Source organism: Tenrec ecaudatus, unplaced genomic scaffold (assembly GCF_050624435.1).
Source record: "Tenrec ecaudatus isolate mTenEca1 unplaced genomic scaffold, mTenEca1.hap1 Scaffold_1456, whole genome shotgun sequence".
Classification (NCBI taxonomy): Eukaryota; Metazoa; Chordata; class Mammalia; order Afrosoricida; family Tenrecidae; genus Tenrec; species Tenrec ecaudatus.
In genome coordinates, this window is record NW_027457939.1 from 126,749 (window position 1) to 144,845 (window position 18,097).

At 41.5% G+C, this 18,097-nt stretch overlaps 1 protein-coding gene across 1 annotated transcript in view; it reads left to right on the top strand.

Moving 5' to 3' along the window:
• LOC142436076 (thyrotropin-releasing hormone-degrading ectoenzyme-like) overlaps positions 1–16,085 on the top strand; it is a 96,724-nt gene extending 80,639 nt beyond the window's left edge. Inside the window, exon 2 of the mRNA XM_075539999.1 lies at positions 15,435–16,085. Within this exon, the coding sequence (XP_075396114.1) occupies positions 15,435–15,498 (64 nt within the window). The 3' untranslated portion in view covers positions 15,499–16,085. The remainder of the gene's footprint in view (positions 1–15,434) is intronic.
• Positions 16,086–18,097: the final 2,012 nt, after the last annotated feature.

The following is an 18,097-nucleotide window of genomic DNA, read 5'->3' on the forward strand; positions in this document are numbered from 1 at the left end:
AAAATGATCTCTAACTAAGAATCCTCTACCCAGAAAGATGTCACTTAAAAACAAGTGTGGAAAATCACGATATTTTCCGCAACCAAATGCTCTGGGAATTCGCCACTACCAGGCCAACGCTGCAAGTATGAAGAGAATGCACCAAGGGAACAGCAAGGCCATCACATAATTGCCTGGATTTATGCACTGCAAGAGGCAACATGAAACAAACTTCTAACTAAGATCACAATACTTTGTTCCATGTAGAATGGGAGAGAAATGGGGAGCAGAATGCCTAGACTTTCTTTGTTTGGCTGGCAAGCAGAAGATGGAAACCAAAATAAGAGAGTCAAGTGTTGTCTGTGGGTCACTGGAAGAAATAACTGCCTTCAGCACACAAGAAGGTGCCCTGGTGGCATAAGGGTAATCCATTTGTTGCTAACTACCAGGTCAGCAGTTTGAAACCAACAGCCACTCTGTAAGCGAAAGAAGGGGCTTCCTTCTCCCATAAAGAGTTAGGGTCTGTGAAATGCACAGTGACAGTTCTACCCTGTCCTTGTAGGGTCACTGTGAGCTGGAATAGACTCAATAGCAGTGAGTTTGGTTTTGGGTTTGGTATTATGCAGACCAATTCCAACATTGTGGCAACCGGTTTTGCAGACTCACCCCCCAACCCCCAGATTATACACAATCTGAGTACAGGGATAATATGGTAATCATGGAGGTTTGCCCCATCATACCTTATATGTTAGGAATTGAAGACAAACATTAGAATGAGATTATTAAAAAAAATTTTTTTTAGTAAAACCCTTCTGCGGACCCATGGTGGCAATTTATTATGCTCTGTTTTATGTCAGTGGTAGCCATTTTTTAAACCAAAAATTGGTGATCATTATTTAATGAGTGGGCAGAATATTTGAAATCCAAGCTCCCTTGAAAAACTTAAGGCAGATATACGATGACCACATCTTTACTTATTTTGAGGAATAGGCTTATGAACTATTATTTAAAGAATAATAACAGTGAGCAAGTGGAATAATACATTTAACTCATTTTTCCCTAGAAGACAGAAAATTTGCAAATTCAGTGTTTTTTTAGAGACATAAGCACATTTAGAGCAATCAGAAATGAAAGTAACTATAAAGGATGGAGGGTGGGGAGAGCATTTATGGTGAGGTTGGAGTTGCCATTGATTTTAGATGCCAATAAAAGGGGAGAGAGCGTGACACATGTTAAGAGCTCACATTTGTTATACCTTCTACAACCCCAGAGACAGGTTTTATTGTGCCCATTTCCCCATGGGAAACATTCGTTCAGAGATGTTACCTGATTTGAAAGCCCGTGCTGTTCTGCTCCATACTGTCTTCTGTTCAGTCACTGTAAAATCCCAGGCCAACCAACGTCAATCAGGATCTAATTGAATCCCTCTTATTCCTCAACTTAGTCATATTAACTATCTGTGAATGGAAATGTCACGAGAATTTCTTGAGCGTCCTTTCAAGATCTTTAATAACATCATTTTTCAGAACTGAATGAAGAGTTTTCTTCTCTGGGAAACTGCACTTCCTCAGGCTTAGTTAGTGACCTATAATATGTTGTTGCTGTGCTTGTTATGTGCTACTGAGTCAATTGTGACCCACAAGGACCTCACGGGACCCCGTAAAGCTGTCCATACAGCGTTGTCTGTCGTCTTTATAGAGCAAATGGCCTGGTAGTTCTTTTGTGGAACAATGGGGTGGGTTCAAACTACCGCCCTTTCAGTTAGCAACCAAACCCCTCACTCTTTTCATTACTAGGGCGAATTCTATTATTTGTTGCCGTGTCGTTAGATTAGTTTTATCTCTCTGTGCCTGTCTCTCCCACAAAACTCTCAACTCCTCCGATGCTTACTATTAAAGAGTGGCCCATAACACGGCAGCCTCAGGATCATTTAGGAGCACTAAGAAAAACAGACTCTCAAAGTCTTTCCCGGATCTGTTGTTGGTATTGTGGGTTGCCAATTTAATGGAGCACAGAGCAACCTATGTACAACAGGTGAAACGCAGTCCAGTTCTGGGTTACCCTGAAACACTGTTATCTTGGAACCCACTGTGTAGACTTCTGTGAGAATCGGTCTGTGTTGACCAGGGACCGGACCTTCTGGATCACATGTCCAGAGTACGCGAGACAAAGCCTTTTCATCCTTGCATCTAAAGAGCATTCTGCCTGTACTTCTTCTGAGGCAAACTTGTTTTTGTTCTGGAAGTCCATGGTTCTTTCAGTATCCTTCACCAACACCATGATTTATAGGCATCAATTCTTATTTATTGCTCGGTTTTTACATACACGAGCTAATGGAAAAGAATATGGCTTGAGTCAGGCACACCTTAGTCCTCAAAGTTAGCTCTTTAGCACTTTAAAGAACTCTTTTTTCAAAAGATTGCCCCAATGTAATAGATCATTTGATTTTTTGATTGATGCTCCGATGGACATTGATTATCGGTACAAATAAAATGAAAGCCTTGAGAACATGAATCTTTTCTCAGTTTATCATGATGTTGACTTGGGTCCATTGTTTTCTTCACATGGATTTGCAGTCTGCTGAAGGCTACACTCTGATCTTCATTAGGAAGTGTTCCAAGTCCTCTTCACTTTCAGCAAGCAAGCTTATCTCATTTATATATTGCAGGTTGTCAATCTACTTCCAGTCCTGACGCCATATTCTTTAAAACATCCAGAATCTCAGATTACTTGCTCAGGACACAGATGGAATAGACACAACCCAGACACATTTCCCTTCTGCTCTAAACCTCACAGCATTCCGTTGTTCTGTTCTAACAGTTGCCTTGTGGTCTCTGACAGCTTCTGCATGCCTTCAGTGAAGTGTTCTGCAGTGGTCATTGTTTGCAGTGTTCTCCATAATTTGTTAGGATGCTCACAGTCAAATGCTTCTGTGTAGTCAATAAAATACAGGTAAATAAGCTTCTGGTCTTCTCTGCTTCTTGCCAGGATCCCCCGACTCCCCCAATGGCGTCTCTAATTCAGCATCGTCTTTGGGACGCAGCTTGAGCTTTGGCAGCTTTCTGTCCACTCACTGCTGCAGCCATGGTTGAATTATCTTCAGTAAAGCTTTAACTGCATGTGATACTCGAAGGGGCACTGAATGATTTAATGTGGTTCTTCTGGCCAAAGTCTCTAACTCCCATAAACAACCTTTCCATGCATGGGTCTGGTAAGAAGGTGGGGATAATACTGATCAGATTCACTTGTGAGTCATTGAAAACAGGATTCCTGGGAGTGCCATCCTGCTGTGTATCACCTGAGAAGGAAGAGTAGGGATGTCCTTATCAGCAGGACGCAAGAGTGGACCAGAGATGACTGCATAGGGTCCTTCTGGATCCAGATGACAGTTATCGCAGCAGAGGGGCAGCTGTCACACCAGGAGCTAGAGCATGAGAGGGGAGGGCTGGGTTTCCGAGCTGAGATTAGGGCTGTTGTTCAGGAGGCAGACTTCTCCAGTGGGGCACCTCTGGGTTCTTAAAAGAGCTGGGTTGCTGATCCATAGAGCTTGAGCTGACTGCCTTTGGATTGAGGGTTACAGCAAAAGGGTACGCCAATTTGGCCATATTAACAGACCTGTGACTTTGTCACACACATGTCCTGGTTAGCAACTACCCTGAGCACCTCTTATGGGCATTACAATTTGTTAACTTCTTTAATAAATCATTTAATCGTGGATTTGGTCTCTGAGTTGCTGTGTAGCCACTTCAATGGATATTGGAATCTAGAGAAGTAAAATAGAGAACGCTAAGACAATTCAATATTAAAGATATTGTTTGATAATGTAGGTACAAGGGGGCTTTAAAAAGTTAGTGGAAATTCATTTTCCTAATCTCTTTTCTTTTTCACAAACTTTTGAAAAGCCTGGTATTCAATTGGCTCACCTTTCTTTGGAATGGGAACAAATAGGCATCTTTTCAGGCTTTAGTCTGGTTACTATCTTCCAAACAGATAGCCATCTTCTAAACAGATGTGTGAGTGTGTCCAGGGTTGGAGCCATTTATTGAAACTTCTGAATGGGTGTGTCATTAGTTTCTTAGTGCTGTCAGTTCTTGATTATATTTTTGTTGTTCAGTATCTGGTCTATGATGTTGGTGTGATATTGCCAGGTCATCTTTGATTTATTACAACACTATATGTAGCAGAACACTATCTGGTCTTGCACCATCTCCATAATTGTCATGGATGAGCCCATTGTAACAGCCATTCTGGAAAGCCATCTTTTGTAGGGTTTCCCTCTTGTTTTGCCGAATCTTTCAATATTATGACTGAACCCTTTCCTTTTCAGTTCTTTCAACTTGAAAAATATTGGGTATGTTTTTCCTTCTTAGTTGTTTATTTCCAGGTGTTTGAATTTTTCATGATAACAACCTCTAGGTTTTGAAACCTTCTGTGTAACTCTTTTGATTCAGCATCTCTCTATTGGCTTTAGCTACCATTCTGTGCCCCAAAGCACATTTCCGGGTCCCCTCTGTTTTTAATTTTTAAAAATTTTTCTGACTTTGCCTTTTTAATGTATGGTATCCTTTTTTTTTTTTTTCAAAGCTATGTATTCAAATATTTTTACAAAGCAACTCTATCACCTTCAGAGTACTCTCCATTACACTTAACACATTTGTAAAATCTGCGATTCCATTCTTGGAAACATTTTTCAAACCCATCTATTTGGATGGCTGATAGCGCCTCCCTCGCTTTTGTCCTCACCTCTCTATGTCATCAAATTACTGTCCATTCATGTCCCTCTGCATTCACAGAAACAAAAAGAAGTTGCCCGGAGCAAAGTCAGGTGAGTAAGGTGTGTGGGGAAGAGAGGCATGCCCTTTTTGGCAAAACCTGGCACAATGAGATGGCTACATGAGCAAGTGTATTGTCATGGTGGCAAAAGCAGTGTCCCTTCTGCCACAGATCAGACTTCTGTCACACAACATTACGAGATCTTTCACAACCTCTAAACAGAAAGTGTGATTAACAGTTTGACGTAGTGGAATGAACTCCAAATGCACTATCCCCCATTATATCCAAAAAACAAAAACAAATGAGAATCGTCTTGATCTTTGATTTCACTTGATGAACTTTTTTTTGGGCAAGGTGACAATGCGTCTTCCATTGGCTTGACTGGTGTTTGGTTTCGGGGTATAAAGAATAGCACCATGTCTGTTTACCAGTAATGACCTTGGAGAAAAATGTTGGGGGCATTTCAGAGTTGTTCTTTCAGAGCACAGGCATGTTTCCACGGCTCTTTTCCCTGGTCAGTCAGAACCCATGGAACAAACTTTGCAGCGTCCCTTCTCATTCCTAAATCTTCCGTTACAATTTGCTGAACTGAGCTCAGATAACGTCCCCATCTCTTCAATGGTCTGTCATTAGTCTTTGAGCACAAGTGCACAGATTTTGTCATCATTTTCGTCTGTTTGGGAAGCTGACACACATCCAGGACGAGGTTTGTCATCAATCGACATTTCACTTCTTCATTTTGAGGCGTTGGTACAGGTCTTTCTAAGTCTAGGAAGTCTAGCGGTCTTTCACTTAGTGTAAGAACACGCGGTGGTGTTTTCAGTGCCAGAGGCTTAAAGGGAGTTGATTGAATAAGGTCAAGATCTGCTGGTCTTGAAAATGGAATGTCTTCATTATTTCCTGCCACAACAATCCTCTCTGGGACCTGCATTATCACACTAGCATTTGGAGAGCCGTCTTGAAATCCTTGTTCTAGGTCAGAATTCGGCGGTGCTACTTTTAACTTCTCTGGGACCCTCATTCGCTGACTGATACCTTCGGTGTATTCCATCTCATACTGGATGCGACTGATTTCCGCCATCTCAGCAGCAGTGGGGGAAGGAAATGCTGCCCCACTCACCAAATGGGTAACTACTACTGCCTGCTACTTGGCACTATCTGCTTCTGGGCTTCATAGTAAATCCTTTAACTTGCTTCAAAGGGCATGTGTTGGATTTAGAGCCACTTGGTTCCCAAAAAACACCCTCCAGTTTTGTTGTTTTTTTTTTTAGCATATATGGTGTGGTCTTAGTTCAAGGTTTTTATGTACATGAGGGTGCTTAAAAAAAATGGAAAAACTCCATCATCTCTGAATTCAAGCTTACGACTTTTCTGAAGCCCCCTCATGGAAACCATTCGTTTAAGTTCTTTTCCAAAAAGTCCTACGGGGAACAAAAGGGGCCCTGGGCCCGCTGGAGGGTCCCTGGCGAGGGCCGCCGCCCGCTGGCTCCCGGGGCGCTCGGGGGGGCGCTCTCGGAGGCCGTTGGCCGAGCGCACGGAGGCGCCGGGGCGAAGCACCGGCCAGAGCGGCCCTCAGCGGGCCGAGAGAGACTCAATGTATGGTATCCTTGATATGATCCCACAACTCATCTGGTCTAATGTGTCCTATCTATTTTTGAGATGGCCTTTTAAATCCACGCTCTATTTTGGCTTTCATGGATTTCTTTTTTCAGCTTCAACTTGAACTTGCATATGAGCCATTGATGATCTCTTTTCATGGCTGTTCCTTGACGTTGTTTTGTCTAATGAAATTGAACTTTTTCCATCTTGTCTTTACACAGATAAAGTTGATTGATTCTTGTGTATTCTAACCAACCATTTCCATGTGTATAGTTTATTCTGTTTAAAAAAGGCATTTCAATGAATAGGTAATTGGTCTTGAAATGTTTTATCAAACAATATTCAGCATTTTTTCTATGACCAAAGTCATATTTTTAAACTGATTTTTCTTTGTTCTCAACTTTCACATCTAATCCCCTCAGACCTACTTAGAATTGCACTTTAATGAAATCTCTAGATGTTTTACCTATACTTTACAGGTTGCTAAATGCCATGTTATTACATGGTGAGCACTCATTTGAGCAAATAGAATATATATACATATATACATATATATACATACATACATACATGCAGTAGACCCACTGTTACTGTGTTTCTTCCTTTGGATAGTTGTGGGCAGTGCTATTCTAAAACGTTGGTCACCTGGAGCTCAGTGCACATTAAGTCCTTACTTTCCTTCCCCCCCCTCTGAGCCTGAGGACCACTGATATACATTCTACGCTGTACATTTGCCTACTTTATTGCTTATTTAGGTGGGATTGTGCAACACCTGTCATTTTCTCTCTGGGTTATTTCACTTTGCAGAATGCTTTCTAAGTTCATCTATTGTAGTATGTGTATGTTAACTTCATTTATGTGTATGGAGTAAGTAATATTCCATCGTATGTGTGTACCTTCTTTGGGTGAGACACATAGTTGTCAGTTAATAATTACAAGGCTGGCTGTCTGAAATTATCAAGAAACTCTGCAGAAGAAAACCCTGCCAGTCTATTTCTGTAAAATTTCAGCCATGGAAAACTCTATGGAACAAACTTCCCCTCTGACATCCACGGGGTCCCCATGAGCCAGCGTAGATGACAGCAGATTTCATAGGTATGCACAGACATTTTGCTTATCCATTCATTTGTTGACAGGCATTTTGGTTGTTTCGAGTTTTTACTATTATGACTAATGCTACAATGAACATTGGTATATAAGTATCAGTGTCCTGCTTTTAATTTTTTGAACATATGCCTAGGAGTGGAATTGCTGTCTTATGTGGTCATTGCATTTTTTAAAATACTTTTATTGGGGACTCTTACATCCCTTATCACGATCCATACATTCATCCAGTGTGCCAAGCACATTTGCACATATGCCGCCACCATCATTCTCAAGGCATTCTATTCCCAATTGAACCCCTGATATCAGCTCCCCATTTCTTCCCCTACCTCCCCTCCGCACCCACCCTCACAAACCCTTGATAAGTTATAGATTATTATTTCCATATCTTACCTTGTCCCCCATCATTCCTCACCCACTTTTCCATTATTTGTCCCCCTTGGAGGGGGTTCTTGTTGATCATTGTGATTGATTCCCCCTTTCTTCCCCCACTATCCCCTAATCCTCCTGGTATCGCCACTCTCATTGTTGGCCCTGAGGGTTTATCTATCCTGGATTCCCTGTGTTTGGGGCTTTTATCTATAGCAGTTGGCATGCTCTGGTCTAATCCAATTTGTAAGGTAGAATTGAGGTCATGATAGTGGGGTGAAGGAAACACCAAAGAACTAGAGAAAAGTTGTGTGTTTCATTGGTGCCACACTGCACCCTGACTGACTCATCTCTTCCCTATGACCCCTCATTTTTAACTTTTTGAGAAGCCACAAATCCAATTTCTTTTTCTTGTGTTTAGGAGGGTTGGACACTGGCTCCCTGGGGTGGTTAGAGGCATGCTTCAGAAGTGTTGATTGGCAGAGGTCTAATCCCTCCACTGCTGGGGGGTCTGAGCTGTATGGTCTGTGGGACAAAGGAGAGTCCTTCTTCTTATGCAGGGCTGAGTAACTATAGCCACATGTCAACTCTTCTGCGCCAATATGTCCTGGGCAGGAGCAACCAACTCTCAACACAAAGCTGTTTTGATGCCAAGAAGTGGGAATAGAGAAGTAAATCTAAAACTTCATTTTTAGAGCTCCTTCAGAGATGACGAATATTTCCTCTCCTTAATTATTTATGGTGTTACCTTGGTGGTATTTATAGAGTGTGATCAGCTTCCCTCCTTGATGCTCATTCTGGAGACTGTGTAAATTTAGTTTCCCCGAGTGTGTCTCATATGTCTTTTCCATGGAGCCAAGACTGACATGCATTCTATCTCCCTTTACTGACGCTGTGATTTATCTTCATTGTTACTAAAGTGCTGGGGTCAGAAGAGCTCCAGCTTATGGTCTTTGGCTGGTTTAGATTCACGGCTATCTGCCTGATTGTTTTAAATGCCTTTCATAAGAGACATATCTGAAAGTTGCATGCAGATTTCTTTTATTATTTTCTATTGCCAGTCTATGCAAACTTTGAAATGTCATAGAGTGGGTAAGTGTACCATTGTCCTGCTGCATGCACTTAACTATGGTTAAGCACAACACTAATAAGCCTTTTAGGTAGGTCTGCAGTGGGAGCTGACCTGCTACTCCCAGGGACAGAGGAGATGCGTTTTTTTTCTGTCAGCATGTACAGTTCACAGTCTTGGAGATCCTGGAAGTAGTTTGACTCTGTCCTACAGTGTCACGATGAGTCAGAATTGATTCAACAGTGGCTGCTTTGTTTTTTGGATTAGTTTTAAACAGGATGAAACAGACTATAGGAGAAGCAGGATGTGTGTGTGTGTGTGTGTGTGTGTGTGTGTGAGAGAGAGAGAGAGAGAGAGAGAGAGAGAGAGAGAGAGAGAGACAGAGAGACAGATATCAAGGTATCAAGGTTTGGTTTTAATATGACTGATAGATATTTGAGTGGAGGTATCAGTTGGCAGCTGCATTTACAAATCTGAAATTGTAGGGAAAGTCTTCAGTTTTAATATCTGAAAACTAGATATGATATATGATTAGCAAGATCTTAAGTGTAGACAGCCTGTGGAAGAAGCCTATGGCTTGCAATCCGGATCTCTCTACCATTGAGGGAAGAAAGAGGAGGAGCCAGCCAAACTTGGGAGTGCTTAAGTGGGAATAGAAGTCAAATAACAAAAGTGTTTCAAAGAGAACACATGATCGCCTGTCCCAAGCACTGCTGACAGGGCAAGCATGCATTGTGAAGTCATTAGTAGGGTACTTTTGGTGCGTCTAGTTCTGGTAGACTGTTGGGGGCCCAGGTGGTGCTTTGGGCTGACTACCAACCACAGTGTCAGGGCTTCAAACGCATCAACTGCTTCATGGAGGCAAGTTGAGGCTTTCTGCACCCTTGAAGATTTACAGCCTTGGAAACCCAACATGGAGTTGGAATCAACTCAGTGACATTGGATTTAGTGTTGGTTTTCTGGGTATAAAAGCCTGGTTAATGAACTGTGAAAAGAATTGTATGAGCCCCAATAAATTGTTAAAATTAAAAAAAAAAAAAAAGCCTGGTTGTAGTTCATGAGCAACTTAAAAGCAGGGGATATACGTTTCAAAACACCCCATTTATAATTGTCTCTATATTATATGCCCACTTTCATGCTGGTTCATATTACATTTTATGTTGTTTATTATAATATAGGAAACTCTTTTGAGTATCATTGATATAAAAGGGAATGGAAATATGGGACAATAATTGGAGGAACAGAGGTTAAGGGTTTTTCGGTTTTTAATTTTAACAAAGGAGACAAAACAGAGTATGTGCCTACCGAGGAGAATGATCCAGGAGGCAGGCATCAGTTGGTGATGCAGGAAACGGGGAAGGCATTTTGGCAGTGACGTCTTTGTTCAAGTAAAAGGGGATGGAATAAGGACTTGGCCTTGGACAAGAGATTAATCAGTTGATCTGTTGGAATGAGAGGAAAAGCAAAAGATGCCCTTTTGATGTTCATATTGTCCTTTTGCTGTTAATCTGTGTGTCATTTAAGATGCCGTGAAGAGTAGTGGTGCTACAACACAGCTTAAGCACCGGGATGGCTTTGACAAGTTCGTTTATTTTCTCATGGTTTCAGGGCTAGAAGTCAGAACTCAAAATGCCAGATCTAGGGGAAGGCTTTCTTCCTCTGTTGACTCTAAGACAAAGTCCTTGTCTGCCCTCAGCATCTGTGGGCTTGGCATTCCTTGGAGATTTCCATCTGTATGGACATCCCTCTTTCCCTGAATCTAGGCTCTCAGGGCAGGGATCCCGGTGAAAAAGACACACTCTGCTGGCTTTTCTTTCACTGTGGTGGGGAGGGTCCTCTCTCTCTCTTCTTATCTCCCCGGAGGATTCTCCTGACACTGGACGAGGGGCCTTATCTTGACTAGGGCTGTTGCCTCCCACTGAATCCTGCCTCGGTGACATAACAAACATAACATAATCCTCATCACCATGACCTAGTCCAGCTTCAGCTATACATAGAAGATCACGAAGTGGGGGAGTAATAAAATCACAATACAGGAAATCATGATCCAGCCAAGCTCACCCATCTTTTGAGGATACACAACTTAATCCATGCCATTACTTATCAACATCTAGGCACTGCTATGAAGTGCATGGTATGAATCTAGTCAATTCTGACTCACACTGACCTTATAGGACAGAGCAGAATTGCCACTTTTGGTTTCCAAGGCTGTAAATCTTTACAGGAACCAAAAACTTATCTTTTTTCCATTGGAGCGGCTGGTGAGTTCAAACTTCAGACCTCGAGGGCTACGCACTCTGTGGTCTTGTTTTATTTGTAGGCTCCCGTAAAGTGCCTGGTACACAGCAGGCATGCAATACATGTTGGAATGAATAAATGAAGACACTGCTTCTATGTCTTATTTCCTCACCTGGAATTGGATCATTTCCATCAATTCTTAACAACCAGATTGACTCAATCATGCTTTTCTTGTCTGGTCCTGCAGATAGCTTGACAGACTGGTGGAGTTGATTGATAGAAATAGCTGCATTTTTACCAAAATCGGTGATGGTGCTTAAGATTAAAATCAGTGACCCTTACTCTGTCATTTTGTAGTGGTCCTAGTTATAGTTTTAACTTGAATTTATTAGTTACTTCATTTCAAACCTTCTGAAAGCTATATATTTTTCTCATGATACATTTGCCATTTATATCACAGGAAAATGTTACTTGTACAATGTGTTTGCTGGACAGAGTGGATTCCAAGGACACTCATATATGTGTAAGAGAGAGCTTTATATCAAGAAGTAATTCTGCATAAATAAAATATCCCAGTATAGTCCTGATAAAGTCCTTATGTCCAATACTAGTCTGTAAGTCTGATCTTAGTCCATAAATTCCTCTTCAGACTCACACAGCTGCAAGCCATGATGCAAAATGCAGGAAGATCACAGGCTGGTAGGTGACAAGTCTTGTGGATCAAATGGTGGTAGAAGCATCACAGGGCTCTGGAAGGTCTCTGAGTGGCTTGCCAGCAGGAGGGTAAAGGCAGAGGGAAGAGAAAAAGAGAGAGCGAGCGAGAGCGAGAGCGAGAGCGAGAGCGAGAGCGAGAGAGAGAGAGAGAGAGAGAGAGAGAGAGAGAGAGAGAGAGAGAGAGCGCCCAGGATCCTTCATATGAGAAGACCATGCCCAACAGGAGGCATCATCAGGCTGTGACCTGATTGACAGACTGGACTCCACCCCTACATTTTCATATCTTCAAGTTGATATGAAAATAATGTAACTAAAAAATACAAATACTAAATTACTGAATATATGTTAAGCTTTTTAATAATGATGATTATATTATCTCTGATCTTTGTACCTTAATGCTTTGTACCTCATTTAACTAGAGACCATGTTTTCTTCATCATTAAATAAAAAATACTTAGCCTTGACCATGGTACAAAATTCCCCCCAAAGAACAAAACACCCACTGCCATTGAGTCATTTCTCTCTCTCAATCTCTCACACACACATGCACACCTGCTCCTCCTGTAGTCTTTTTCATCCCTATTAAAAATAATCAAAAAACTAAACCAACTGCCATTGAGTAATTCTGATTCATAGTGACCCTGCGGGACAGAGAGGCAGGCAGTGTCCCTTAGAATTTCCGAGGCTGTAAACCTCAATGGAAACAGATGGCCTCATGCTGCTCCTGAAGTGTGAGTTTGAAGTGGTGACCTCTCAGTTAGCTGGTGGCTTTGAACCACTGACCTTTTTGTGAGCAGTCCACCACTTCTCGGATTATTATGGCACCGAGCACGTGCTAATTAAATATCTGTTGACAGTGAATTAGTTTCTATGACAGTTGCTGTTGTATAGGCTAGATCCCCTTCCCTATTTGATGTCCCTATTGCTCCGTTTTAGTGATTTTACTCCTAACTGCTCACACCTGAGAGTCCCAAAACAAGAGCAATTGACTAGGGGAGCTCCTTGCCCAGCTGTCTCAAGAACAGGAAGTGCCTGAGGTTTTATGCCCGTCCTTAGCACTGAGCAGCCAATGAGGCCTGGTCCAGGCTCATGGGAGCCAGCCAATCACGCAGGACACACTTTCCAGATCATCGAGGCCCTTGTGGGTCAGTCTGTGCTCCAGATTTCACCTGAAATTGCAGCCTCGCTTGGATTCTCACGTTTCTGGATGCTGCTTTGCCTATTCCCTCGGAGGTATCTCCTGGGCACGCCTCTTTCCTGATCACCCACACACCCTACTTGTCTTGTGGCCTATCTCTTGGGAATTCCACCTAAAATACCGAATGTATACAGAATAGTTGATGCCAGGCACAGCAGGGACTCGGAATGACTGCATCTCCCCGAGTGTCAAGAGTGGCATGTGCTGCTCTTTCAGATGGGCTTTCCTGAGAGTGTCGGCTTTCTACCGCTGCCGACTAAATCTGTGGTGACTGGACCCAATTTTATATCTAACTTAGTTGCTGCATGAGAAGCAGCTTCATCATTTTAGTAGTTAATTGTTATTGAATTCATTGCAGATATCTTGACTGATTTGTGGAATTGATTGATGGAAGAGGTTATATTTCTGTCAGCCATTTTTGTTGGAAATGTGTTAGTCAGTAAATCTGGTATTGAATTATAGGTCTTTCAAGCTAAAGTCAAAATGTGTTTTCCTCGATTTTCTAGGCTTTTAGATTGTACTTATATCTTGACTGTACAGATAGTTTGCGATTGGCTCACCCCTACCCAGAAATTCTGTTGAAGGAAGTCCCGAGGAACGACTTCCAGACGAATTACCGTGATACACTTCTATGGAGCGGGTCTGCTCTGGGACATATCGAGCTGCTGCTTCAGAATTGACTTAAGAGCAGCTGCTTTGGTTTTCCCTTCTCTCTCCTTTTAATATAGATGGTAAAGAGTCACCTGTACAATCATGTGTTATATTGCGATGGGGTAGGCTAGGGTGTCTAAAGAAACAAAACCAATGACATAGATTGTTTATGGATTTGAAATCAGAAAAAAAAAAAACCCTTGATATCAAGAAACAATTTCACATCAAGAATGCATCCCAGCTGAGGCAGGCGGATGAAACAGAACAAGTACCTTTAGCGGAAGCAGGGGGATCACAGGTGGGCGCAGAGTCCTGTGGATCCAGGGTTGGTGGGAAATGGCAGGGTGTTGAAACATGCAGGGTCTGCAGTCCACATGGGGCTGACGCTAGAGGCAGACACAATCTTGGCAAGCAGGGAAGGCGGCGGGCTTGAGAAAGAAGTTCTTGCTGTTCGCTTATAAAAAGCCACGCCCCCAAGGAGGCGTCACTAGGCGACTACATGATTGACAGGTTTGACTCCACCCCTGCCTCCACAAAAGTACCAAGTTAGTATAAGATCTAACCATTACACATGGACTACAGTTTTCCTTTGTAGTCTTTATGAACATAAATATCCATTTACATATACTAAATAAAATATTTTATACTGATTTGGGAAAATCACCAGTAAGAAAATAATAAATCCTTTTATCTGTAAAATGGGATTGGGAATAGGTGTTTTAGAATTGAAAAACACTGTAGAACTATCTGGTGGCAAACACCTTTATTTTATAAATGAGAACATTTGAGACCCAAGCAGGTTAAGTAATTTGCTCACCAGCATCCCACGTTCTTAGTGGCAGAGTTGGACTAAAATCCAACTCCCAGGACACTGCTCTCCACTGCTGTACAAAATACACATTTCTTATTCACACAATTGATATGAGGATTAGGGACCACATCTGTGAAAAATAGACTTAGCCTTTGGAAAGAAGGATGCTGGATAGCTTTATGAAAGCTTTATGGAAACTAATCTCATTTTAGCCTTTTCTGTACAATTGTTAGTTTTGTTCAGTTTTATGTTACTTGCCTTAGGATCCTTCTTGGCTGAGGACTAGATAATATACAGTGCTTGATTTAAAATCCATATTAAGGGTCCAGATTGTGCTGGAATATGAATGATGTTCAGCTGGGTTTGAGCCAGGAGCACTTGCAGAGTGCCCACCAGAATGAGGATTGTTGATGTCCAGGCAAGAATTTTCTATCCCTGGTTTGCAGATTGGGAACAAGACAGGTTTTTTCCAAAGAAAAGAAGGGGGCATAAATTATATTTCTGCCCTGCTCAGTAATACTTTCAAAGTTTGTTATAATATGTCTTTAACAAACCATGAATTTTCTCTCCTGCTGAGCCACCGTATCCTGACTATTTTCAGCATCGTTAGGGACCCATTATATTAATCCACCATACCTTCAAATCTCTAACAGGCGCACATAAGTGATCACTTTGAATATTTATTTTGAAGCAAGGTATAGAATTGTTCTCTTTGTCGTCTTGCAAAGGGAGGAAATTGTAACTTGCTCACCTTGGTTACTTCAATTGTTGTAGTTTGATTCTTTCAATTACAAAGTGCCTTGATATAATGGACAAAGGATATTGTTTAGTTTTTGTAGTCCTTGAAGTAATTTGTGTAGGTTCATATTTGCACGATAGATACAACTTGAGACCAAAAGGCTAAAGTGCTGCGTCTGCATATGTTTTAGGTGCGGTTGTATGCAAGACCCGACGCCATCAGAAGAGGATCCGGGCACTACGCCCTCCATATAACAAAGAGACTAATTGAGTTTTATGAAGACTACTTTAAAGTGCCCTATTCTTTGCCAAAACTCGGTAAGAATTTTCTTGTTTATTTTTTCAGAAGGGCTCCTTGAAGGTGGAGTTTATTGGTTAAGATGCTTAGGACGCATGAACAGTCTAAGGGTTATATTTTTAGAGGCTATGATTTCACAAGAGGTAAAATAAAGTTTGGTGCTTCTGGATTCTTGCCACAAAGTATGTGTATAATTATTTAAGAACTGATGTAGGTTTAGCATTTTAAAAGATAGCCAAAATAATTCTACTTTGTTAAAAACATGCGTAAAAGGTTCTTGGCAGTGTCACACTTCATGTTCTTAACTACTGTGTACAGTAGGCACTGCTACACGATTATTTTTTATATTAAGGAAATTGAGACCATGAAGTTTCCTATTCCTGCAGACAGCCATTAAATGAAGGAGCTGGGATGTCAAACACATTCTCTGTGATTCCCCAAAGTCTTCACTGTGACACTATGAGGAGGTGCCCATTGATTAGTGCTTGTTTCCTAACTCTCACATGCCGGGCTACAGTGTGTAAGCTGCCCCTAGGTTTTTTTCATTCAGCCACATGTTGGATGCCGAGTTATAGTAAGTTAAATAAAGAGAAGAGAGAAAGAAATTGCACTGGTCATGGGATTGTGTTCTCGAGTGTTCTTATGTTTCTTCCATGCACGAAAGTAGTATACTCAACACTGTTGGTTGAATGAATAAATTAATTACTTTTATTACTTTAACTTCAATGAGGCTGCTTTGGCAACGTCATTCTATGACTTTCCAGAAAGGTAGAATGCATACCCATTTTGAATGCTGAAGGTATTTTTTCTTCTGAGAAAATCTGTTTTGAAATCTCACATCACAACACTCCTTTGTTCCCCCCTCCCCACCGCTACACGTTTTTCCTTCCCAAGGGGATTTTTGATCAGGATCCACATCAAAAGTATTGCTCATTGGCAAGAACAAAGTGCTTTCATGATCACAGTGCTAGCGTTTCAACCACAGGTTCTTGTCCCCAGAGAATAGGCCTGTTTCATTAAAGTACCTGCCTGCTGTGTAGCTTTACTGGTCATACAATGAGCTGTTTAGAAAATAGACAGAATAGTTGACACTCTTACCACTAGGTGTAGCATGTGATGGAAAAGAATGAGATTGTACACATTTGAATTCATTTTAAAACACAGAACTTCAAATCCATAGGCAACGTGATTTTTTGTTTTCTGTTTTGTTTGCGTTTTTGTTTTATCCTCTCTCTCAAGTCCTCAGTTAGCCCCGGTTACACTGACATCTCCCTGGTGGGAACCCAAGGCAGGGAGGTGTACCTGACCTTATTTGCGCGGGAGGTGACACCATGCTCTGTACTCGGTCAAACAAACTGGAGCTTCCCAGCTTGACCCTAATGTCCCATTCACGAGTGCTTGTTGCAAGTTCAGCAGAGAATAAAATGTGGATCATTCTTTGTCTCTTTCAGGCCGGTAATTAGCAGAGGAACTCAATTTAAAACTTCAGGGGTCCCATGTAACTGTCAGCTTGCAGCAGGGAGCATTTCTGCTCCTCTGCTTCACTCCCAGCCGAACCATGTACGCTTTCTCTGTAGAAATGGACGCTGTTCACTGTGATGGTGACTCGCTAACATACTTTAGGGTGTATGGCATGGAATGATTTGACTTTACCCCGGCACAGTCAGTGTTATCTTGGGAAGATATCACAGCCCATGTGCTTTGTAAAATTTCTCTCAGTTTCTATGCATTCTATAGATATTTTCATATGTCTGTTAATGACATTATAAGTACATTTTCTATATAAAATCCTACATAAAGTTTGGTAAAAGCAGAAGTAGTTTGACAAAGTCTTAGCTTTTGTTATACATTGTGAATTGTATTTTCAAAAAAGGAATATTTTGGAATCAACTCGGTTTTTATGAATGACCCAGGCAGACTCGTTTTGGGTATTCGCTGTGGCTGTCTTACTATAGAGTCTATTTCACCCATCCTCTCTTCCCTTACCTATCTTCCCTTCCTGCCCTCTCTTCGACCTTCCCTCCTCCTCTCATTTCCTCTGCAGGTGTTCGTTGGGTCACTCACCTGTTGTAGACACTTAACTTTCTGATAGCCATAGAGTTGTGGATAAAAAATGCAAAACTTCATTCTATACTAATATTTAAAACCTATTAATTTGAGGCAAGTTAAATCATTAAGTAAAATATATAGCCTATCAGCTACAGATTAAAAGACAAAACAAAAACAACTCAATGCCATAAGATTGATGCAGACTCACAGCGACCTTGTAGGATAGGGTAGAATGCCCCTGTGGGTTTCCTAGACTGGAGCTCCTTACAGGAATGGAAAACCTCATCTTTTTCCCATGGAGTGGCTGGTGATTTTGAACTGCTGACCTTGGGGTTAGCAAAGGCAGAAAGGATGAATAGAAAGTGTGTGTGTGTGGCACTGTAGATGAAGCTCATATTTTTACTTGTTTTACTTTTTTCTTTTTGTAAATTGATTTTGTTGTGAATTGGGTGACGGTTTACAGAGCAGATCATCAGTTTTTTTCAACAATTAAACACATTTTGTTTC